General features: G+C 39.7%; 2 protein-coding genes across 2 annotated transcripts in view; one reads left to right on the forward strand and one right to left on the reverse strand.

The window, feature by feature from the left end:
• SEMA5A (semaphorin 5A) overlaps positions 1 to 8287 on the forward strand; it is a 122434-nt gene extending 114147 nt beyond the window's left edge. Inside the window, exons 19-21 of the mRNA XM_042464383.1 lie at positions 541 to 588; positions 1565 to 1776; positions 4859 to 8287. Coding sequence (XP_042320317.1) covers positions 541 to 588; positions 1565 to 1776; positions 4859 to 4978 — 380 coding nt within the window. The 3' untranslated portion in view covers positions 4979 to 8287. The remainder of the gene's footprint in view (positions 1 to 540; positions 589 to 1564; positions 1777 to 4858) is intronic.
• Positions 8288 to 11029: 2742 nt separating this feature from the next.
• The window catches only part of MTRR (5-methyltetrahydrofolate-homocysteine methyltransferase reductase), a 328893-nt gene continuing 314125 nt past the window's right edge, over positions 11030 to 25797 (reverse strand). Inside the window, exons 9-15 of the mRNA XM_042465161.1 lie at positions 25114 to 25294; positions 24354 to 24396; positions 23273 to 23438; positions 22878 to 22996; positions 16893 to 16985; positions 16608 to 16790; positions 11030 to 12363 (exon numbers count right to left, since the gene is read on the reverse strand). Coding sequence (XP_042321095.1) covers positions 12219 to 12363; positions 16608 to 16790; positions 16893 to 16985; positions 22878 to 22996; positions 23273 to 23438; positions 24354 to 24396; positions 25114 to 25294 — 930 coding nt within the window. The 3' untranslated portion in view covers positions 11030 to 12218. The remainder of the gene's footprint in view (positions 12364 to 16607; positions 16791 to 16892; positions 16986 to 22877; positions 22997 to 23272; positions 23439 to 24353; positions 24397 to 25113; positions 25295 to 25797) is intronic.

The raw sequence follows: 25797 nt of genomic DNA on the forward strand, positions 1-25797 counted from the left end.
ATCATCATCATCATCATCATCATCATCATCATCATCATCATCATCATCATCTCTTTCCTAGATGAGAGGTCCTAAATAAATAAAAAGAGGCTACCAGTTTAGTAGGATGGAACTGGAAGAAAGGACAAAGAGGAGTCATTCCAGTCCCCCCCACATACATCTCTTTTGTTGTTCCTCCACATGGTTTTTCTTAAGCCAGTTGGTAGTTTTAGATCTTTTCTTCCCTATCATTTCACTCATGATGTCTCTCAAATGTGCACACGGGAACTGAGTGCTTTCTTTCACTTGACATATTTGTAGAGTCCAAAATGATTTCTTTTTGACTACAAACTAACAACATCTCGAACTGCTTGTGAAGACCTGTCTGAGCAGGTTTAAGAACTTATTGTGCCAAATTAATTAGGGAAAATGCCATTTGAAGACGTCTTCGTTTTAAATTCTGCTTCAAAGTTTTATTTTAGACTTGCATATTTTTAAATGAATTCAGGAGAATTGTCATTCTGTACCAATGCTACCTAACTGAATTATTTGCTATTACAGAAATAACAGTAGCAAGGACCAGGAGCATCAAAGAAAAACGATGTGGAGGTAAGGATTCCTGTCTCTTTCCCTCAGTGTAATTTCCTGTTTTCTGTATCTCTGTGTCTCTCCATGTTTTTATGCTTCTTTCCCCACTTACACTGTGCTAATGCATAAATTGCAGTCAATCATTCTTTCCTCCAGAATTGTACTTTTCATCCCTGAGCATCAGGTGCAAATGGAAGAAGGCCCAGTGTGAAGGGGTTCTACTTCATTTGTAACTATTTCCGTGATGATGTAGAATCTTGTCTGTTATTTTTAAAGCAGCATTTGTTATTCATTACCTGTTGTTTTTAAAAGGTAACAGGTTGCAGTTGTTCATTATTTAACCCTTGCTAGGGTTAGGGACCGTGCAGTTGGTGCATGATCCCTAACCCCAGTATCGCCAGCAGCATGCCACTTCAGTACCATCTGTCCAGAACATAGTTTAGGTATTCAAAGAAAGGGGCAAAGTGAGTAAGGGAATTCAAAAACAGCAAATGTAAGAGTTCTACCTATGAATATTTTTTAGTGTCTCATTGAGAACTGAAGGATGATTTAATGGAAGGGGGCAGAATTTTTATTTGAAGAGGCAGTATCCACATTTTGCCATCCCTGGCTACACCTCCATCATTCCAAAGCAAATGCACAGAGGCTTAGAGGGGAAGTGGAGAATCACTGAAAATACCTTTTCCTTTCCTCCAGCCAGAGTAACCCATGAGTGGAGTTCTGCTTATGGAAGCTCTGACTCTAAGCTATTGTCTTTTACAGTCATAAGGGCTAGAAACATATTCCATACAAAACAAAACCTAAAAAGAAAGCTCAGAAAGTACCCAGTGTAACATTCAGTATTTCTCCCTTTATGTTTTCTTTTAATATGTTTGTATGATGCACAGAAAAACCTGAGAACAAAAAGGCATAAATATGGAATTTGAAAGGTATGCAACATCTATTAACATCTGGAAGTAACATCTGGTAACAGTGTTTTGCCTCATTCACTCTGCAGAGTTCAATATGTTCCACATGACTGCTGTGGGGCTGAGCAGTTCCATTCTTGGGTGTCTTCTGACTCTTCTGGTTTACACTTACTGCCAACGATATCAGCAACAATCCCATGATGCAACAGTCATCCATCCAGTGTCTCCGGCTCCTCTTAATACCAACATCACGAACCATATCAACAAGCTGGACAAATACGATTCTGTGGAAGCCATTAAGGTAAGGAATGAATGAAGATGGTGCTTTATAAATGGCAAATCTCTGTAATTTTGAAAATTACAGGGATCTACACAAAGGGAGTGTTGTTATCAAAGCCTTGAAAGTAACTTTTAAAAAGAGGTAGTTACTGGTACAAACCCAAGAGCTTCTCCAAAGCAATTTTGTTCTAGAACTATTGTTCTGGCTCTATTCTTGTAGAATCTTCTTGGGGCACTACACTCATGTAAAAACGGTTGCACAAGCAGTTCTGTGTACTGAGAAATTGCATACATACAGTCATTGGTTCTGCCAATTATTCTGCAAGCATGCACATAGCCCCTCTCTCTCTTTCTCACTTTGCACTTGGTGGGTGGGGTAAACTAATTAATCATTATGTCAAGGGTGAGCTCAAGGGCATGGTGTCCATTGTTCATTCAGTTGTGCAACTGTGAGATTCAGCAGAACTATGCTGGGATATATTTATACTACACAAAAAGTATATAGATCTTGGCTATTTTTAAAAAGTAACCTATTTGCCTTCACTCTTTCTCAAAAGTAACTAAAATAACTACTTTTTGGTGACTTAAAAATACATGCTTGGGTGCTAGAATCCATGGACCTGTGATAATGATAAAGAACACACTCCCTTCCTTCCCATTTTGTCAGCCTGTCAACCTCCATAATAGATTACAAAACAACAGCATAATCCAGCACTTGAACCTTGTAACATACCTCCTCTGTACAACCCAGCTGTCAAAGGAACTTTTAAGGAACTGAACTGATCACTCTTTAAATTATATTTTAAGACAATGTAGGTGTGCCTTAGTTTTTGCAGAAGGGAATTAATTACATGTAACTTGTTAATATCTGGATGGCGTGGAGGAGTAATCCACATACAGTTGTAATATATAGTAGGAGCTCTAAAACTCAAACTTCTTTGTATGTCTGCTAACTCACTGCCAAGCCAGTGCCATAGCTACTATTACTTTGGGAGTCACTTAAATCACCCAGAGATTTTGGGACGTGGCTGGCCTTCACATCATCTCTTACTTATGCTAATCTCTGTGGCTGGATTTACTTCCCATGTCCTTTTGTTATACAGTGGTGCCTCGGGTTACGAAAATAATTCGTTCCGCGGCACCGTTCGTAACCCGAAAAGCCTTCGTAAGCCGAAAACCCATAGGCGCTAATGGGGAAAAAAGCCACGGCTCTGCCGCGGCTCCATTTAAAACAGCGCCGGAGTTTTTTCGTAACCCGAAAAAACTTTCGTAACCCGAAACAATAAATCCCTATGGGATTTATTCGTATCCTGAAAAATTCGTAACCTGGGTATTTCATATCCCGAGGTACCACTGTATAGAGATTCTATAGCAGTTTCAGCTGTCACTCAGAATGTAAGGTAGGTCAAAGGGGAGAGCACAGGGTTTGCATATGGAAGATCCCAGGTTCAGTCCCTGTCATCATCTGGGAGAGGAGGAAATACTACTATTGGAAGTCTTGGGGAAACTATATCCTTTACCTTTACTTTATCTACCTTTATGAACCAATTACAGCAATAAGATCATCTAAAGAGGCCATTCTCTTTGTGCCACCATCTTCTCAGGCTAGTTTGGTGGGACCAAGAGAGTGAGTGTTCTTGATGACTGCTCCCAGACTTTGGGAATCCCTTCCTAGAGAGGCCAGGATAGCCCTATCCCTGTTCTCATTTTGGCGGCTTTTAAATGCCTTGCAGTTCAGATTTTAAGGTTTGTATAGTGTTATTTAAAAATACATTTTACTATTTTAATGTTTAACACTTTTGCTTAATACAGTCAGCCCTCAATATCCATGGATTCAACTACCACAGCTTGAAAATATTCCAAAAATATATAAATTCCAAATTCCTTGATTTTTCTATTTTAGATAAGGGATACAGTTTTGCTATACCACTGTATTTCATGGGATTTGAGCATCCACAGATTTTGGTATCCATGGGTGTGTGTCCTGGAACCAAACCCCAGTGGATACCATGGGCTCACTCTGTTTTGAAATGTTATATTTATACTTCTTAATGTTTTTGTATTGTTTTTAATTTGTATGGTGATAAATTTGCTGTGAGCTGCCTTGGGAGAAAGGCTGATTATAAATAAATAAATTAATAATAATAATTGATAGGTGTGCTCTTGCCATTCATAGGTATGTCCCTCAACCTTTCTGCGTCGCTTTGATTGTGACATTTCTTCTCATTTAATACTACCAGTCCCTCTTGCTTTCTTCTCTATTTCTCCCATTCTGCCTCCTAGATTACTTTTCTTCTTTCTTGAGTAAAAAAACTATTCTCTCCCTAGTTAATACAGTGGCTGGTATTCAGTATTGCAGTTAGGGATTCATAACCTACAGTTATAGATGCATAATTGATCTTATGCAGTAAGACTGTGGTCTTACTGGAAGCCTACTTAAATGTCACCCCAGACTACTGTAAGAGCCAGCTGCCATACCGAGTGAAGAGATCTGTTCATTTTTCATCAGACTGCAAGGAGGATGTCCTCCACTCTCCTGCAAGCAAGTTAGCCAACAACCATAAAAAAACAAAACCCACAAGTCTTTGTCACTGGTTCATTTTCTGGCCAGAAGGGGGTGGAAATATAATTCACCTTGCATTTGGAAGCTGTTGGAAGCTGAATAGACCACCACCATCCAATCCAGTGGCTGGCACTTAAGATTGGCTGGAGTGAGTTCAGGCCAGGAGACATTACAGTGGACCCTTGTTATACGCTGGGGTTTGGTTCCAAGATCCCTCGTGTATAACAAAATCCGTGTATGCTCAAGTCCCATTACATATAATGACATAGCAAAATGGTGTCCCTTATAAAAAATGGAAAATCAAGGTAAATTTATACTTTTTTGGAACATTTTCAATCCATGTATGCTTAAATTCGTGTATAAAAAATCCGTGTATAAGAAGGGCCGACTGTATTTAGTGGTAAATAAGTAGTTGAACTAGGAATCCAGTGAATATATTTACATATATTTTTAGTCAATATTTGCCTGATCTTGGATTTCAGTATTTTATTGGGACTACTGTACTTACTAAGTTTTTTTTCTTTTCTCATTTTGTTACCAGGCATTTAACAAAAACAATTTGATCCTGGAAGAGCAAAACAAGTATTTTAATCCGCATCTTACAGCAAAGGCTTATTCCAATGCATATTTTACAGATTTGAACCACTATGATGAATATTAAAAGGGGTACTGTACAATACCTATTTTTCCTTGGGTTGTGAACTGTCACAAGACGTTCAGATGTACTAGTGACATGCTACCAGTTGCTGCAAAAGAGTCAGGGATTTCCTGTCAAAAATGATGTACTTCAGAACAATATTTGCATTGCCTAATTACACTGAGACCTATGAACAAGGAAGTAGTGGACCATTTTGTATAGGTCAAGTGGCTTAGGTCAGTGTACTACCTTTCTACTCATCACTTGTTTCAACTTACCACAGTTGTCTAAGGCTGACTAAAGACTTCCATTCGATTTTCACAGGAGATAACTTTTCTACACATGGAAGACTCAACAGTAGATTTTTGAATGCAACTACATTGATTGTCTGGCAGTAAGCCCTAACAGCTTCATCCTCCATTTCAGGCTGATGATACTTTAGCCTGTGTTTAGCTGACTCTTGGACACTTGGCATCATAAAGCTGTTTTGAACTTCAAAGCAGAGAACATTATGGCAAGGCTTCAAGCAATACTTGCAAAGCAGGTGCAGCACTAGCAGGCGAGAGAGGCACTCACATGTATAAATGGTGGAATAAATCAAGAAACAAACATGCACACTTCATCTGTTTCAGTCTGACAGGACAGGGGCATCTGTATAAAGGAAGCAGCAGGAGGCTCACTGAATTAGTCTTGTGTGTTGTTGCCGCATGGACTCGTGCATAAGGTACACCTCTTCCAGCATAAGTGCAAGGAGGCCTATTGGGTTGGTTTGTTGTGGCATTAACAAACCCACCAGAGCATACAGTTGATTTGTAGATCAACCATTTCCTTTGCCTAGTCCTGCTGAGGTATAGACAGAAAGCACAAATGATTTCTTTTAAAAATATTCAAGGAACAATGACATAAAATGTATTGAGTGATGCACTATTATAACAGTTTCAATGCAACTAGGGCTGCAATCCTATACCCATTGATTTGAGAATTAGCCTCACTGAGCTTCGTGGGACCTACTTCCCAGTAGACACAGATTGGACTGTACTCCAAATGAACTTTACCTTCATGTCCAGGCTGTGTAAATAATTTAAGGGCTTAGGTGTGCAAAAAGGTGGTGTTAGTTTTGACAGATACAACACTGTACTGTCATGAAAAAAAACATCTGGTTCACATTTGGTATGAATTCACTGCCCTGTTGCTTGGTTGATTTTTTTTTAACCAATTGATCTCTTTCAATGAATGTGAAGCATTAGATTTAAATGCTTCAACAAACTAGTGACAGAAAAATGTATGTTTCAAATGTTTCTTCCTAAAGAAAACACCAAATAAGATGTTGCATATTTTAGTAGCAGAAAAAGAATGAATAAGGGCAAAATTCAGGGCTGTTTTTACCTTGGATGCATGCACGACATGCTTGATTCTTAGGGCTCAGCTTGTACAGTCAGCTTCTTCCACTTTTGCTTGCTCCAAACATATGAGTTTGAAGCTTTGTGCCTCGGGCCAATGGCCTGCACTTTATTCCAGCAGTCCCCATGTTTGTATTCATAAGCTGAGGGCCTAATACAGAAGAAGAAAGATTTATGTGTAAACAGCCTCCTGCCTACTTGGGACTAACTGGACCCCTGTTCACTTCACTTGTGCATTTACAAGATAGTCCTGGGGCCTTTAAAAGGCTGAGTTCCAATAGAGTTAAGATTTCTTCTGTGTCCCTGGAAAATGCTGGGGTGGCAAAGTTCCTCTTTTGAACTATAGGTCCAAGATGCCCTAGCCAGCATGGTTACTATCCATGCTGGCTAGGTGATTCTGGGAATTGCAGTCCAAAAGAGAAACATTTCCAAACTGCAGTAGAAATTGTATTTTTTGCTCTATGGCTCTTCTTCTTTATTATACTGAGTCAGAAGCACACATCTCTGAGTATGAGTAGCTGGGAAGGGATTCAAGGCTGAATGAAAGGCAACCAAACTTGGCGAGGAAATAAAAGAAAAAAGACAGCTTACACTTGGTTAAATGTGCTGAAAGAAGCATGTCTCAAGCAGCTTTTACTAAGGTGCTGTTCCCCCGAAACCCTACTAAATGCTTCCTCCAAATGTATTAGAATGCTATCTCTACTTGTGTGGCTGTTTTTGTTCTGTCTGACCATGGCTGCAATTGAGTCTCTGTATTTGTAATTATTCTTCACCATACAAATCTCAGTCCTAAGAGCCGTAATCATGCAAAAATCCTACAGGCAACCACCCTTGTACTGCATTTGGAGTCTCTATGTTTGGGGCTGGTTTAAATGTATTGGGAGCATGAGGAAGGACCAAGTGAGTTTTTAATCCAGAGCTGCACCCTGATCTGTCTCCTGTCCCACACTGTGGATGTATTGAAAGTTGGAACTCTGCCTAAGATCCATGAAAGTCAGAAATAAAGATCAGAGATCAGGTCTCTTGAGATTGGAGCTCTGTTTCTCACCTCTGATTGGGAATCTCTTTTGTTGCTCCTTTAGACACCTTCCCAAAGGCCAAAGAGAGATACAATCTAGTGATTCATTATATAATTTGGGGGTATAGAATGTCTATTTTAAAGGAATAGCACCCCCTGTCCCTATCCTGCTTGCCAAAGTTGCATAGAAGCCCTGAAGCCTCATGGTTAGTTTGTTCCCATACCTCAAGAACTATTGAAGTAGGCTCTATTTTCTTCCCTTTTGTCCTTTTTGTCCCTGGGAATGGTTTTTTAAACATTCTGTTTCATGCAGTACTATAGCTGTCATGACTCTCACAGTCTGGCTTTTCTTCTCTTCCTGCTTTAGCAGTGAATTCACCCTTTTATGATGCCCACCTGCCATCCAGGTGAAGGCTTTTCCTTAATAACATTTCCTGATGTTATTTTAAAAATATTTTAACCATGGTAATTGGAAAACTTGTGTCTTGCAGGCTCAACTTCCACCTTTTATACACATGGCCTGAGTTAAGGAGACCTTGTAATCTCTAGATTTTAAATGCATCTAAATCTGTTGAATGTCTTTAAGGTTTTCAATTATATTAGCTGTTGTTACACCTGTACTGTGCCAGTTTTTGGTGTGTTTAAGGGGTTTGGGTCCAGTACATTTAAACAGTCTAACTCTGGATTAGACTGATATTGTCATACTTTCTGTGCAGTACAAATGCAGCAGTGATATTTTAAAGACCCCTTTTGCTGTCATTTGTGGAAGCTGCTGGGTCCCCCACCCCCCGAAATTACCCAAATTTTCCAGCCTTCCTTAATCTTTGAGTGGACCAAACATTGTTTCAGGCCAGCAGAAGTCTCTTGTGATTTAACATAGGAGGAAAACTATATTCCTGTACAGTGGTGCCTCGGGTTACGAAATTAATTCGTTCCGCCATTCCTTTCGTAACCCGAAAATTTCGTAACCCGAAACACTTTTCCGTTAGCACTGGAAAGCCTATAGCTGCACTTTGCAGCATTTGAATTTCGCGCCGAAATGAATTTCGTAACCCGAAAAATATTTCGTAACCCGAAACAGTTTTTGCCAATCCAACTTTTTCGTATCCCGGAAATTTCGTAACCCGATCATTTCGTATCCCGAGGCACCACTGTATTCTGACATGTAAACTAAAATGTTCTTGCTTTCCTTCATCCATACCTATCTGCCCCAACAAGCATGGGCAAGAGTCAGGGAGTTGTCAGTTGGAGTTCTCCAACATCTGGAAGACTATACCTCCCTATTTGCTCCCCCCCCTTTAACGTATTACCCATCTCTCTACCCTTCTTTCTCCAAATGTTCCGTTTTCTCTTCCTAATGCCTAGTTATCATCTCCTCTTCCCTCCATGTAATCCAGGAGTATGGGCAATGTATAGCCATCAGCCATTCCTTTTTTCCCCAGCCCTCAGAGCAGTATCAGAAAAAGAACAGAGTTGGCAGATGAGGATCAGTGGACTCGGTCCCACTTTTGTCTCTCCCCTACCACCCACCGTTCCATGCTGGATTAACCCCAAGAGCATGTGGCATTAAACTGACAAAAGGTTCCTCGCACCTATTTAGGGCTGTTTCACATATGCATGTGGAAAGTAAGGCCCATTCAGTATCAGCAAGATCTGCAATACTAGTATTCCTTGCAGATCTGTGGGCAAAAGGGAAGCAGCCATTCCCAGGAGCTTATTCTCATGGTTTAGAGCTGGGCATGCAGTTAAAGACTGGACACATAACTCCCTGATTTGCTGTTGTGAACTGCCATCCTCACTGGAGGAAGGAACAAAGACAAGCAATTGGAAGCTGCTTGTGTTTTTCCTTCTGCAAACATACTGCACCATCTAGTTGACCTTTGTAGCTCAGACATCAAGTTTCCATGCTGTTCCTTCGCACTACAGTGTGTGGGTGTCACTCTTCCCAGCTACCATTATACAGTTGCTAGGCTACTGGGAATTTATACCCCTGCCTATAAGTAGTATTTTGGAAAAATTATTTCATTTATATTTAAAACTCTTTTCTGCAGTTCATGAAATAAATATTAACAGAATTCAATCTTAGAAGCCTTATTATATATTTAAGCAGCACTGGGTTCTAACTGAGTTGTCTACGTGACAAAGCTTGTATGGGAAAAGACTTCCTTTCCAAAGTTTAGAATGCCTCTAACCACCTAAGAAAGTGCCTTTAAATGTGTTTTGATGGCACTGAAAAGCATGGGACAACTGTCTCTTTCTTGAAGCAGGGCTGAATGTTAAAGAAAAGATGGTGGTCCCATAAAACATTGTCTCTGTTGGATCAGGCCAAAGGCTTATCTAATCTGACATTTTGTTCACACAGACGTACCTCTGGGCAATTCACAAACATGACATGAGTGCTGCAGCATCCTCTCACTTGTGTTTCCCAGAAAACAGTATGCAGGGTAGACCATCTGACACTGGAGGTGATACATAGACATCCTGAATAGTAGTCATCAGTAGTCACATTCCCCCATGAATGTGTAATACATCTTGTGGAAACAAAATGAATTTTAACTTATGTTCGATGAAGTATCACTTCTTTCATCTGTTCAAAATCTCTTGACACTCAGCTTTATTGGATGGCTCTGGTTCTAGTACTATGAGAAGAGATACATTTGTATCTTCAGCCTGCATCATTTTGTATACCTCCTTTGATCATAAGTCTTTTTAGTCACTTTTTCCCTAAGCTAAACAGGCCAAGATGCAACAATAATATTGGATTTGGGCATTCAAGGAACATATATTGAAAGCAAAACAACAAGCTGCAAGGAGTATGGTCTGATTTGGGCTTCCTTAGAAGTTGGAGAGAACCAGAGGGAAAAAGTGTTTGGCCTTGATTGTTCAGATCTAGTTGGATTTTGTGTGTTCTACAAGTGACACTGCCTTTGTATACCATTGCACCTCACCGCTGTTCGTCAACTTGTACATTTGTAAATAAAGAGATTATTAACAGAGAGGTCCTGAATCCTTAAAAACTCTATTTCAACTTCTTCATCACATGGGAGAATATATCTACATTAAGTACATTATGACCATGCCAGTTATGTCTGTTGTGGACAAATGTTTTACACACTGGGAGATGTATCTTTTTTCTCTTTTCCTCCATATCATTTCACTTATACTACTACTGCAGAAGAACCAAGTGTAGTTAGAAACAAGAAGTGGCACTCTATTTTTTATTCTTTTATCAGTTCAGGACAAATGCACAGTCATCAACGTCTGTAAAATTTGAGGTCTAACACTTTACAATCAATCATCTTTACAGTTACAAAACCATAAAACACCTAGACTTACTATTATCAGCATTTTGAAAACGACACTAAAAAGAGAGAGGAAATTAAGGTTATAGAACTCCCTGCAAGGGTGACAGAGTTCTTCCCTTAACATCTTCAAAGTATGTTCTCATTTAAAACCATCTTTGGCAGCAGCAAGTAATACATTCAAAAGAGACTGACTTTAAAACTGCCTCTGCACATGTTCTGCAAGCACTGACATGCAACAATGCTTATTTCTATTTTTTGCAAAGCTGCAAGTAAAGCGCAGGAATAGTCTGGACCTTACCCCTAGATCAGATGGCAACAGTCACAGAAGGAAAAACATGAGAGCAAATATTGCTTCAGAGTTTTAAAATGTTTATTATAAATGAAAATAGTTTGGACATTCTCAGAAACATTGGGCATAATCCAGGCAATTTCTATCCTTATACCTACTGTTTTAAAATTATAGTTAACCGTATGCTTAACACCCACCCAAATCATTTTGCATGGTACTCATTGCATTTAAAACTCATGATCCCAGCATGAGAACTGAAAAATAGTGCGGTCAAATAATTTTTAATATACATAATTAATTCTAAATCTTCACAAGCCACATTGATGCTGCAATTCCAAACATGGAATGCAGCATCAAATTAGTACTTTTTTCCTTTAAAAAAAATCAGTGGAAAATCCAGTATTTTTTAAAAATTGCACTGATTATTCAAATGAATTACAACACTGATATTACAATGTATATCAATGATTTAAACCTCCCATTTTTGCAGTTATTTAAACAACTCCTGATTTTTTTTAAAAAAATCAATCCACTCTGGTTTCAACTTTTACATAGGCATATTAAGACTGCAAACTTACATTGTTATTTGGGTGTAACTCCCATTGAACTCAGTGGAACTTTTAAACAAGTAATACATAAGCTATGCTTAGCTGTTCAATATTTTTAGCTTTTATCTCAAAGTGTGTGTTCTCAAAATGAAAACAAACAAACCACAACCCTGAGATCCAAGGATAAGGATCCGTGAAATGATCACCATGAAAACTCACGTACTACCCATCCAACTCTCTACAGTATTCTTAAAAAGTCTGTTTACTCTCTCCATTTGTCACTCAATAACAAAAAGTTATCCATAGCGATGAGTGCTACATATGTTACCTTCCCCCCAAATACATCCAATTTAGAGCTTATCAAAGCCACTGTAACAGACAGACCAGTATGTTTGATAATGTTTGCTTTATCCAGTACTCCAAGCCAAAATAAATTCAATCTGTCGACGTTTGCTCAGAAAAGAAAAGGCACTGACAGAAGCTGCATTACTGAAAAATTAGGAGGCACCAACTGATTTCATTCCTGAAAAAAATGGGTCGTGAAAAAGCTCTCTGTGGCTGACATAGTTTTTGACTAGGAAAAAATACACATTTGGTGTGAGATGACTTGTGTGACTAGAATGTAAACTTAAAGGGCTGTCCTTTTAAATTGTTTAGTGATTTAAAATAACCCAGACTGAAGATCAAGGGAGTGCCACCAGTTCTTATGCCCAGATGTCTTGCAGATACCTCTTTTCATCTCTTAACATAGCCAAAATATTCAGGGATTCCAGTTTATCAATTCCTTTCTCAGTGATTAAGATATCCACTAAAGCATCATTTACATCTTTAGCCATATTCTTGGCATCTCTGAAAAAGAAAAAAAGAAAAGAACAACATAAGACAAAGACTGGATTGTAAGACGGACACTGACTCAGGTACCTTCATGTTTTGGCACATATGGGGAGGTGAAACAGTTGTGTCTGGGGAAAAGAAGATCTGGTTACATTTAAAAGGGAGTGGGGTATATCAGTTAATTTAGGAGTTGATTAGCTATTATCTGACATCTGACAAGGATTAAATATGGCATAAAGCCAAGAATAGTACTGTACATTGGAAAATCCCTTTCTAAATTGAACAAAAGTATTATTACACAACAAAGCCAAAACACACTACTTTGCAGCCCTGCAAAACACTGAAAATATATAAAACAAATCTGTGCTCACTCATCATCTTGAAGAAAACCACTACAGTAAACCAAATTTAATTAGATTTTTAAAATAGAGATTAGCTCTTTTATAGCTGGTTGGTTGGTTTGATTTCAACTTTTGTTTCAAATGTCTAATTCAGGAGCGAAGCAGACCGGCACAATACACCAGTTTCAGGGCAGCATGGGGGCATGGCATTCAGATGACCCATGCCCCAACGTCGCCGCTAAGCTGGTGTCGCACCACCTGCCTGACCACACAGTGGGCAGCATTGTGGTGTTTGTACGCTGCTGCCGTCATTGAAAAGCTAGCTTTTTGCCGGCTCAAAAAGGAGTGGCTTTCTGTCACTTCTTGTTGAGCCAACAAATAGCTGGATTGGGGCCACAGTGTGTAGTTGTCACAGCTTTCAAAAGAGCGGTATTAAGCCACCCCCTCAGGGCTGTCTGTTTTAGCCCTTGGCATGTTATTCCAGAGTTAATGCTGAGAAAAATTGTTTAGTTTCACAGTTAATGCTGAGAAGAATTGTTTGCTGCTTCTTCGTGGTCTCTGTGACACACATGGGATGTAATGTGCCTGCACAGTACTAATTTGGAGCTTTCAAAACAGTGAGTTGGTTTTTTGGTGGTAGCCCCACTCCTTCACGCCTCCCTATATAAGTCCCCTCTGGTGTCCACATCCCAGTTGTTTTTTGTCTGCCACAGCAGTAGCATCATTTTCTTCAAGTGTCTCTCCTTTCACTTTTGGTTTTGACTTGGGTTATTAAACTGTTTTTTTCTCTTGGATTTCCTTGGATTTTGGTGTTTTTGGCTCATCCTCGGACTTCGTATAGCATCTTGTATGGATGTTTTAACTAAGCCGCGTCAATTGTCACTGACAAAGAGGCAGGGTATACATAAAGTATTATTATTATTATTATTATTATTATTATTATTATTATTATTCATTCTTCAAACTGTGTTGAGTGCAGGGGTAAAATCCCCCCAAATGACAACCATTCCAACTGCCTCCTTTGCCTTCGAGAAGCTCACAAAGTGTCCTTGTGCCACCATTGCGAAGCCTTCATGCCTTAATCACACCACAACTGCTACTATGGACTCAGAACCGGGGTGTGGACACCGAAGGGGGCTTATATAGGGAGGTGTGGAAGGGTGGGGCTACTGCCAAAAAACCCATCTAACTGCTTCAAAAGCTCCAAATTAGTACTGCACAGGTGCATTACATCCCATGTGTGCAAGTTCACAGATGACCACTCGAAGAAACACAGTTACAGGTAAGCAACCTGTCCATACAATGCATTACCCTTAGCTTTATGTAATGCATAACGAAAGTTTGCAATTCAAATTTCCTAACACTTATTATAAGGGAGAATCTATGGGTGGCCCTCCTGTGGAAACTCAATTGGAAACAGTGGGAGCTGAGCAAAAATAATATGACACATTTGCGCAGTTCTTTTTCATTGCAATCGGCTTTTGCTGAGGAACATCTAAGTAGAACCTGTCCACTGGAGGTTTGCAATCTGCAAAAATCCTGTACTTCATTAACTTCGTGCTAAATTAATGTTTTTAAGATCAGGACCAATATTTGGCTTTTTTCCCCACCAGTCAGCTGTCCAGCATAAAGTAGTTGTTGGCTGAATACCACCAGACTCTGAAATGTTTGAGGTTAAGTTGCCAAAGAGTGACAAGTTTATGCAGAGACTGTGTGCCCTAAAGCATAAAAAATGGATGCTGAAGGTGTTTTCCCCTCTCAGAACAAACTGCTGGCTTTGATGTTTCTGATTTCAAGGATACTGAAGCTAAGTCTCATCTCTTGATGAGATTAAAGGTCATGGCTCAGAACAAATTCTGATAATGCAAGCAAAAGGCAACTCTTACAAGCTTTAAATTCTACAATCTTGAACAATTTATTTCTCCAAAGTACACTGTTTTTTCAAGGATTCCTGAGGCAGGATTTGTACATTTATTTATACACAGAGAACGATTCAGCCAAAGTTCAGCAGTGAACTCTCACTGACAGAAAAAAATATTGTATTCTTAACTCTCAGCAACTGAAACAAATGAGCCATAAAAGTAGCAAACAATCTAAAATAGATACACAACTTTTTAAGCTTTAAGGGCTGCATCTCGTATTGGCTGTGCAGCCAGGAACATTCATGAATGCACATGGGCAGACACACATGTACACACACACACACACACCTCTTCCTCACAGGTATACCCATCTCTGCTCTCTTTTTGATCACAGGCAAAAACTTTTCAAGCAGGTATTAATACATAATTACACCCAGGGAGGCTTCTTACTGTTTTCTTTGGTATGTTTTTAGTGGTTTTATATATTTAACTTTGCATTTTTAAGGATTTTACATTTTTGACTTGCCATGTTAATGTGGTGTTTTAACTATGTTTTAAAATTGTACTGTTTTGTTGTTGTTGAGCATCTTTTGCAGGCTTTTCTGGGTCCAATTTGAGAGAAAGTCCGCATATAAATAAAATAATGAATCAACCAATCAATCTTCAGCAGACAGGGATGGACAGGTTTGAATCTCCTCTCTGACCCCTGAGATCTTAGACCACTCTACCCAAGGGTTCTCTAGTGAGACTTGAGTCTTGGCATTGGTCTTTCATGTCTCTTACTCTCTGGCAATGCTGACTCTGGTAATGGCAGTGCCTGAATAGCACTTCTCACCATCCGGGTGGGCAGCAGGGAAATGTAAGTGGAATCTACTCTGGTCATAGGCTTGACACCTCTGGTCTAAATGGTGCCCACAAAAATAAAAACAAACCTTGAGGCCTAATGGGTGATGGAGGGGTCATCTAGTCCCAGTCGGCCTTCACTTTTCAGATCTTACACCCCACCACTCTACCGTGAAGGAGATCCACCATCACAGGAAGAGAAACTGAATTTCTTTTAATATATTTACAAGTGTTCTGTTACTACACTTGGTAAGTTCCGAGGATATAAAAATGGAAGTAACATTGCTGGGAGTAGGCGTAAAGAAACAAACAAACAAAGATCTAGTAGAGTCTCAGTAACTCTAGTTAAAGTTTAAAACTGCAATAGTAATGCTGACAATTTTTTTTACTGTCGTTAACTCTAAATCAGAAAAAGAAGAATTAATTGTAACATCAGGAAAGATAAGGTGTTAGTGCTAAGTCTGTGGATGCCTTTCACTAAGTAGCATCTTGAGAAAAAGATAGAAACAGACTTCGTCCCACCTAATTCTGTGTCCTACCATAACTGCTTGGCACACCACAGGCTCATGAGATGTTCCCCTCAATATCAAGATGCTAGCTGCTGAAATGCAACCACAGGCTTTTCAATAGCACATCTGAAAATCTCTTTACAGATTATGAAATTATTACTTAGGAATGGAACATTGGTTGAGAGCCACTAATCTAGTCCATTATCCTATTTCTCGCAGCAGCTAACTAGAGTCCATTGTGTACACGCATGTAAACATATGAACTTTATGAGCAAGAAAAATTATGCTTGTGTCATCAGTGTATTTAAGGAGAATATTATGACCCCATTATTAGCATCTCAACTCCTCTGCTTGCCTTAACTTGCATACCCTGGCTTTCTCATTATTTTGTCCCAACAAGCCCAATTTCCCCCTGCATTTCACATTTCAGTTTAAGAAGTTCTCCAAGCAGCTCTCATCTGCCTGCTGAGGACTGTAATGAAACACTGCCCTCAGGAGTCTTGTGGGGGGGGGGAGGGCTCTATACACCAAAACACCTGGACTTCCCATTAATTTTGTTTTTCTGTCTTTTGCTTCCAGCTCTTTCCTCTGTCAGGGTTAGAAGCGTGAACATTTCAGTTTGTAAGTGCTAACGTAAAGCAGTTAACAGTTTAACAAGTTCTAGCAAATCCAACTTCTATTTAAAAAAGAAAAAGCAGACTCACCCACAGACATAAAAATACCCCTTCTCTTGCAGCAGAATCCTACTAATCTCTTTAGAAAAAAGACGAAGATTATCTTGAACATATTTAGGAGTGGTGTTTTGTACCATAGCTGGGGTGTCTCTTGAAAAACAAACACTCAGGTGAGTTAAAGTGCCATTCTCAACAAAGAGCTTGAGGTCATCTCTGAAAGACAAAGTAAAGGATCAGTGTAATAATGATGTTAATTCCTATGTCCAACAGCTGAAGGGTAAATTATTAACAGGTAGCACAAGGCAGAAAACTTACTCAAACAAGTAATCTCTGGCTTTGTGGCGACAGCCAAAAAATAACCATGTCTCTCCAAAAATCCAATCTTTGTGGTTTTCTTTGAGCTTTTGTCTAAATATGAAAATATAATAATTATTATACCAGAACTATGTATATTGTACATTTAAAATATCAGCATGATGCACACCCAAGTTTTGCATCCCAATAGTTACACTGATTTGCATTTATTTTCTGATTTTATGCCTTTTTAAAAGTCTAATTCTGTTAATGTGTGGGACAAGTCAAGAAAAATCTGAAGGTCCTACAGGTGCCCTACACCAAGCAGGTCCTGAAATTTCAAAAAAGCACTTGTCGCTCCATCCAGCTTACCTGTCTTATGATTTATGGGGATCACACAAATTATACATTGACTTAGTTTTAACTGTCAGTCTGGAGTGACTACCTAAAAGTTCATTTATTTATGCACTTAGCTCTACTCAAAGACAATGTACAATGAATGGGTAAATTTTGCTACTTATCTTGGAAGGCAGTGAAACAGGCAGCCACACTCAAATCATATGGCAATTCAATACCATGTGAAGTCAAAAGCTTTCATGGCCGGCATCCATATTTTTGGTGGGGTTTTGGGCTATGTGGCCTTGTTCTAGAAGAGTTTGTTTCTGATGTTTCACCAGCATCTGTGGCTGGCATCTTCAGAGAATGCTAACATGGAAGTGAGTGGGGTATATATATACACATACACACACATACTGTGTGACTGTGGGTTAGGAGGAGTGATTTCCATGTTGATCTGTGTATCGTTCTGTTGTTGACTGGCAAAATCAATTCAGCCAATCACGTGCCAAAATTTGTGCAAATCTAAGGCCCCCCCACCAAGACTTATGGACTGCCCAAGATCCACAAGGATTCTATTCCACTCTGACCAACAGTGAGTGCCACTGGATCCCCCACACATGACTTGGTCAGGTTTCTGGCCACACAATTACAAACCCATATAGGGCAAACCCCCCACTACATCAAGGACTCATCTCACTTCACAGGAAAAATCAACAACCTCCAACCTAAACTTGGAGACACAATAATCAGCTTTGATGCGGTCTCCTTGTTCACCAAAGTCCCCATAATGGACACCATGGCACTCCTCTGATAAATCTTTCTGGAAGACATCACAGCCCTGTTCGAACGTTGCCTTACCACAAGTTACTTCCAGTGGGACAAAGGATTCTACGAGCAGAGAGATGGGGTAGCTATGGGAAGGCCTCTTAAGCCCTGTGATCACTTCAAAAGTCAGTCCTGGAAACAGCACCAAAAAAGCCCACAACATGGTTCTGATATGTGGATGACACTTTCACCATTTGGAAGCACACAGAAGAAGATTTAACTGTGTTTCTGAACCATCTGAACAACATCCACCCTAACATACAATTCACAATGGAAAAAGAAGAGGAAGGAACATTGCCATTCCTGGATGTCCTGGTCATCCACAAACTGAACCAACTTTGGGCCACACAGTATACAGAAGACCTACACATATGGACAAATACTTGCATAAGAACTCCAATCATCACCCAGGACAAAAAAGAAGCACAATAAAAAATATTGGTGGATCGGGCAAAAAGAATCTATGAACCCCACTTCCTGGACAGGAGAGGCCCTCTCACAACCACAGGAGTTTACCGCATACCATGCAGCTGTGGACAAGTCTACATAGGGACCACCAAATGCAATGTTCAAACATGAATCAAGGAACATGAGAGACACTGCAGACTGGGTCAGCCAGAAAAATCAGCAGTAGCAGAAAATGTTATAAACCATCCTGGGCATAAAATGCTGTTTGAAAACACTGAAATTCTGGACGATATCGACAACTATCAGGTCAGAATGCACAGGGAAGCCATTGAAATCCACAAGCACCTGGACAAAGAAGAAACCCTTAAAGTTAGCAAAGTTTGGCTACCAGTCCTCAAAAATACTAAAATCAAGACCCAGCAAATGCAAATGTAAACCACCCAGGGTCAGGGTTTTCCCAGCAACTAATGGATCTCTAATTAAACAGACACAAATCCTCTTTGCATATCCTCCCACCCTGAGGCCTTGCCATTCAACAACAAAATATTACTCAGATTAACATAGGAATCACTCCTCTCAACCCAGGGCCACACAGTATATATAATATCCCACTCACTTCCATTCTCTGAAGATGCCAGAATTCACAGCTTTGGAATGCACGGTTTTAATTATTTGCGAGTTTGCCACCTCCCCTCCTCTTGCTCTTTTGCATCCTGTCCCTCTTCTTCCTCCCGTCCCTGCTTACCTCCTCCTTTCGCACCCCCGGCCTAGCTTTGCCTTGGGGGCTAGCAGGGGGTCTTCCCTCAGTCCAGCGGCAGTGAGCCAGGGTGGACAGGCCGCCAGGGCCTGTAATACGCTCCCTGCTGGAGAGCCCCCGTGGCAATCTCCCCTCCTGCCAGATGCATGCCCTGCCCCCCTCCACCACAGCTAATGTTACCTCTCTAACAGCCACTTGTTTCCCCTCTCTGCCCCGTTGCTCTGGAGCTCGATCAGCTGAGCAGGCTCCAAGGCAATGGGGCCAAGAGAAGAAGCAGAGCCTCCCCCCTCCCTGCTCACTCTCTCTGCCCTGTCACCCTGGAGCTAGATCAGCTGAGCTGGCTCCAAAGCAATGGAGGGATGGAAGGAAGAGGGGACGTGAATATCTGGAAATTTCAAATTCGTGGGTGTTCCTGGAACAGATCCCCCGTGAATTCGGAGGGATAACTGCAGTTCACTACCACACTTAACATGTCAGTTGAGCACATGCTTAAGTGTCTATCTAGATGACCCTTAAAAATGCAGCCATCTCTAAATCTGAATAGAATCTGAGTGTCCTCATTGTTGTCAGACATAAAGTGTTGTCCTCATGGATGAAATCCAAGAAATATAAATGTTTAAGCATTTCAAACAGATATGAAGTCCTTCTTGTCTGTCTTCTCAATACAACTGTATAAAAACCTGATTCATGCAAACAGTATTTCTTTATATTAGCACATCTTCTGCCTCAACTGCTAGATATTCATTCAGCACCAACATTAATATGACAGTGGCATTATAACTCTCAAATGTTCTCTGTTTTAACTACATCAAAGTTTTAGTCAATTTCAATGCACAGCTGCTTCAAACTGCTTTTTACTAAAATGCACAGGCTATTGCAATAATATGGAATAAATTAGTCACAGCAGCTTGTTAAACATTACAAGTTCCGATTATTAGTAATAATGGTAGCAAATCTGTATCCCCTCCATTTTCAAAACCAGCTATTGGCTGTCTCAATTAATGTTTTCCCAAGAATTTATTACCCTGTTTAAAAAAGAAATCATTTGGCATTGCAACAATTCAATTTCATGCTCCACATACAGATATTTCTCTGGTTTCTTCCCCTTATTACTCTTCTCAAAATTACAAACAAGACAGCAAGCTAATCCTTTAAATGGATGCTAAATCAAGTATGAGCTTGGAACATCAAACTGCAAAGAGTCAAAGTGTTAAACTTAGGGTGCTTGGTACAAACACATTCATCAATTCTGAAAGCAATGATTTTCAGGCGTGGTTGATGAGGTGTTTTAAAAAGAATCTACAAAATGTTTGGAATGCAGGCAAATCATCATAATCAGTTCTCAGTTCATTTCCAGGCCCAAGGTATAGTGCTGGTGCTAACTTATTATGCTCTTCAGACCTCAGAGCCACAATATTGAAGGAACACCTTTTCAGCCTCAGAGGAAGGCAATAGCAAACTTCCTGAATAAGCCTTGCCACGGAAAACCTATGATAGGGTTGCCATAAGTCAGAGCTGGCTCAATGGCAAATACCACCAGGAGTAAATACAACTATGGCCATACCTTCCCCACAAAGTGTTCAAAATTCATATCAAGCCTAAGCTTTTACTCCCTAACCTGTTTTATTCCATTCAAATAAAGTGGTGATGTTGTTTACCTGCTTTGAAGTATATGTAAATTTATATTCTGAAGATTTTACCTTGAGAACCTCTGGTCAATCTGATGATTAAACTGAAATGAAGCAGATCGAAATGGAAAAACCATATTTGGGCTCTAAGTGAGTGCTATCTGATGGAAACTCTTAATTTAAAGCCATAATAGCTTCCTTATGTTGATGTAGCAAATGACAAATAAGAGATGACATCTGTTTTAAAAAAATATATTCACAGAAGGGGGGGGGGGGAAGAAAACCATGATGATATCAAAAGAGTGTTGCAAGACTGTATGGGGTGGGAATGATATAGTCTAATGACTGCTCACATGCATGCACGCACACTCACACACGGAGAAAATCTGGCCAAATAAAATGAACAGTTGTCCTGGAGACCTCCAGGTGTGAGAAGTATCTTCTAAGTGTGTGCAGATAGGTGGGGACTTTTAAACTGTTTTCCCCTAGCAATATCAGAAGTGAACCTCTGGTCATTTCTAGTTTTGCAAAAGTACAGAAAACTGCATTTATGGACGTTGTGTCTCGTGGCATGCCTCTCTGGGCAAATATGACTTTTAGACTCCCAGAGACTGCCCGTCCTTGCCCTATTACATTGAAGATTGTTCCAGGTTGTTCTATTCCAAGACAACTTCTTTACTATTCCTGTACAGCTGTATCCCTTTGTTGTTGTTTTTTAAAGACTTGGAAACATTATATGGGATCCACTTCCTGATGGATTTGTCACAAGTGCCTCTCTTTCTACAGCAGGGATGCCCAACTTGTGCTCTGAGGAGCCCTTAGGGCTCCATGTGCACTTCCCAGGTGCTCTGCGGCTGCTCCAGGAAAATGAAAGAAATAAAAATTGAATAAAATTAAAGAATAAACAAAAAGCAACACTACTCCTAAACACGGTTAACTGGTAAGACATAAGATAGGCCTCTTAGAGGATCCGCCATAGAAATAAGGTCTCCATGAGTCAAAAAGGTTGGGAACCCCTGCAGAGATACGTAGGACCAGTCACAAGCATATCCCCCCCCCCCGGCAAGATGTTAAATGCTTCCCCACCCCTGTATGTGATTACATCATCATAATCTTTTATTACAATCAATAGATCTAATAAGAGTCTCAATCATTTATCAGCTTTTATCTAAAACACACAAAGAGCTCTAATCCTCTTTGCCTCTGAGAGAAATTTAGCAACAGACAACATTACATTAGGGGACTTATCCTCAAACAAGAACCTGATATGGAATTGGTCAGAACATCCAACAAATTTTTCTCAATAGTGGAATAATCAAATTCTGGCACGCCTCATTATAAAAGGTACAAGACAAAAAATTGGCTTCATCGACCCAACTTCCATGTTATTTACAAGGGCACCATCTCTCTAAGTAAGGGATACAAGCAAATCTGCCTCGGAGCAGTTCAGCAGAAAAAAAAAACCATTAAATCTGGCCTGAGAAAAAAGTCTGTGGTACTTAGGCACAGTCAGATTTATTATATAGTAAGCTCACTGAAAGGCCCAGTGTAATATACTGTACATTCAATACACTAGACGAGCAGCTTAAGTAGGAGCAATAACGCAGATTGCAAAAAGCTTATGCTCCACAGTCTCTGGTTGAGAAATTTAAGGGCAATCCCCAATCCCAAATTAGAGAGAAGTGAAGAAGAAAGACCAATTGAAGGGGCTTTTTTGTGAGACGTACCAGCTACTTACATAATTGTCCTGGGGCACATGTGATTACAGCATTCACAGGGTTAAGTCTTCTGTTGCCCAGTCCCTGCCTGCACAATTGGCACTGGTGAAATTCTCTTTCTGTACATGACACAGGACATCAAATGATTTGTGTGATGTACAGAAAGAGAACTTGAGCAACAAGACCAAGGCCTCTGTAGTGGCTGCTGGATCTTTCTGCTTACTATGGGCAGAGATCAGATAATGAGTTTCACTGTATTTCACCAGTTTTCCAGGTGCTGTGAAAAGTTTCTGTAACCACTAAGAAACTGTTTATATAAATAACCACTTGCCTATGTTGCAGAAAGCCGATAAATGGTGCAATTCCAGATCCTGGACCAATCATAATAAAAGGAATTGATGGATTGTCTGGTAAATGAAAACTGTTGGTCAGACGAGAAGATATGGAGATCTACAATGCAATTAGAAATCATTAATGTACCTGAGGAAAACAGAAGGCCCATATACAAGCTATACCTTCCACTCAAAAATCTGATGCAATTGCTAAATTAGTCTCTGATTGACATTACAATGAAAAGCAGATGTCAGTATCAAATCCCCACAACATCTAACAATAGAAGAAAAGGAAATCTATTGTAGAAAGGCACAAATGATATGTTACATGAGACAAAAAAACAAAACAAAACAAAACAAAAAAAACACCTATGGTTGGATCTAGTTTTGATACCTCTGGAATGAGGACTTCATCACCCTTTGTACTTGACTGAAGGATTGGGGCAACCAAGTTGGCCAACCAGCCAGTACAAACCCCTCTTCGCAGTTCACCTACATGAGATGCGAACTCCACAATGTTAAAGATGAAGATCATCTTTCCAGGGTGATATAAACTAGAGCTGTATTGAAAGAATTAAGAAACATCACACACTCAATAAAATAATAAGTAGCAACTATTCCACTGTAGACATAGGCAATTGTGATCAGAACTGTTTATAGTCTGAGCTAAGACGGACCTCACCTAGAAAAAGTGAACACTGTGATCCATACCCAAAGCCAGGATGCTTCTGCTCCCCACCCCACCCCACCCACCCAATTTTATTCAGTATCTCCACCTCTGCCTGATATTTCACCCAAAATTGCCCACACTTCTTCCTGGCAATAAGGGCTAGAGACATGAAAGATGAAGATTCTTGGAATGCTGAATTATGCACTCCAAATTTCAGATTTTTTTTGTACTTGCTTAGAACACCACTACCATGATCACAGCCCCTACTGTCATACAAGACTTTTTAATAATGAATTGCCCTTCTTTTTGCAAGTTCATCTTCCATCTTGGTATCATAAATACTGTTTAAAATAATAATGAACACCACAGCATCCACATATGTTGTTATAATCTTTAAAACAATCCTGTATAATAGGCCACCAAATACTTTTATCTGAGAAACCAGATTAAAAGTTCAAGTAGATAAATAGGTACCACTTTGGTGGGAGGGTAACAATGTTCCGTGCACCTTGGTGTTGTCATGCTGGCCACACAACCAGAAAGTCATCTTTGACAACACTGGCTTCCTCAGCTTAGTAACAGAGATGAACACCACCCTCACAGTCAGACATGACTAGACAATCACATCAAAGGGGAAACCTTTACTTTTACATAAAAATGTTAAGTATCTATCAGTCTCTCAATGTTGAGAAAACAGCATATCGCAAAAGCATTCTCTATCCATAAGGAGATGAGATGCAATGTTTGAAAATATGAAATGGTACACAATATTAACAATGGGGGAAAAAAACAGGCATCGCCTTACCTTGCAGCTGAGTAAGGTCTGGCCTGTAATTTTGGAAGATGTTCTGAGAAAAACAGAAGCCAGTGAATTATGATATTGCGGTTCATTCCACTACATAAACTAAATTGGACTCACTCTCTATATACTTATGTTCAAAAATAACCTGCAGTATTCACTTATCGGGTTTAGCTGCTTTCATTTAAAACAAACACACAAGTGGTAGTGCAGATATGCTGACTTGTAGCATTTTGAGGCAGATATATCCATGTATAGGTTTCAGGAGGAAAAAACCTAACTGGCATCAAAAATGCTATACTGTAGATATACAACTACTTATGAGCAAGAACACTATTATATATATATATATATATATATATATATATATATAATAGGCTGTAGTGCAGATAGCACTAAAAAAGATATAACAAATTCATGGAGGATAGGTCTATATATGGCTTTAAGCTGCAGTGTATATGCAAGTTCAAATGACAGCATACTACTAATTACCAGATGTCTGAAGCCAATCTACAAGGGACAGTGATTCCTATGGGAAACAAGCTGGACATTGTTCAAAGAGTTCTGGGCTAGGTGAATATTTGGTCTGACCCACAAATCTTCTAATTATTTGAGAACGTGCCAAGATGCATAAAGTACACGCTCATATGTAAGTTTCTATAGCACTGTTTTTTGTTTTGTCTTTACTGCCACTGTTGAATCTTATTTCTAATGTATCAAAGTGATTCTACATTTTCAGATACCTAGTGCTATAGTCCATACTCACCAATCAGAAGACTAAGTGGAGGCTGGCAAGTTGGGAAAGTATGAAGTAAATCCAACAAACAGACACCAGCATTCCTTATGAAAGTGTTATAATCAGAGGATCCTTGCTTACTACACAACTCTTGAAGTCTCCTTTTTTCTCCAATATCAGTAGTATATTCTACCAGAGACCGCAAAAATGCCTAGCAGAAAAAAAGAGGTGGTATTTAACAGGTTGAGTCATACTATTTGAAAGATTCTTCTTCAGTAACATAAACATGCCCCTCAATAGTACTCTTGGTCCTCCATATCCACAGATTCTTTATCCACGGATTCAACCATCCATGGTTTGAAATACACATACACACATACACATATATTCCAAAAAGCAAACCTTGATTTTGCCATTTTAAGTAGGGGGCACTGTTTTACTCTGCCATTGTATTTAATGGACATCCATTATTTAATGGACACCCATTGAGCATCCATGTATTTGGGTATCCATGAAGGGATCCTGGAACCAAACACTAGCAGATACCAAGGCCCACTGTATTCTCTGTCAGAATGCCTTCTATCAAAGGAACTTGGGGATGCAATGTGGGATTATCCCATTTTACCCTTGCAACAAACTTGCTAAAAGACTCTTTTCATGTTGTTCTTGATACTACAGTTGTTATAATGTCGGTGATTTCTAGTCTGAAGGAAG

The sequence above is a fragment of the Sceloporus undulatus genome, chromosome 4 (assembly GCF_019175285.1).
Source record: "Sceloporus undulatus isolate JIND9_A2432 ecotype Alabama chromosome 4, SceUnd_v1.1, whole genome shotgun sequence".
NCBI lineage: Eukaryota > Metazoa > Chordata > Lepidosauria > Squamata > Phrynosomatidae > Sceloporus > Sceloporus undulatus.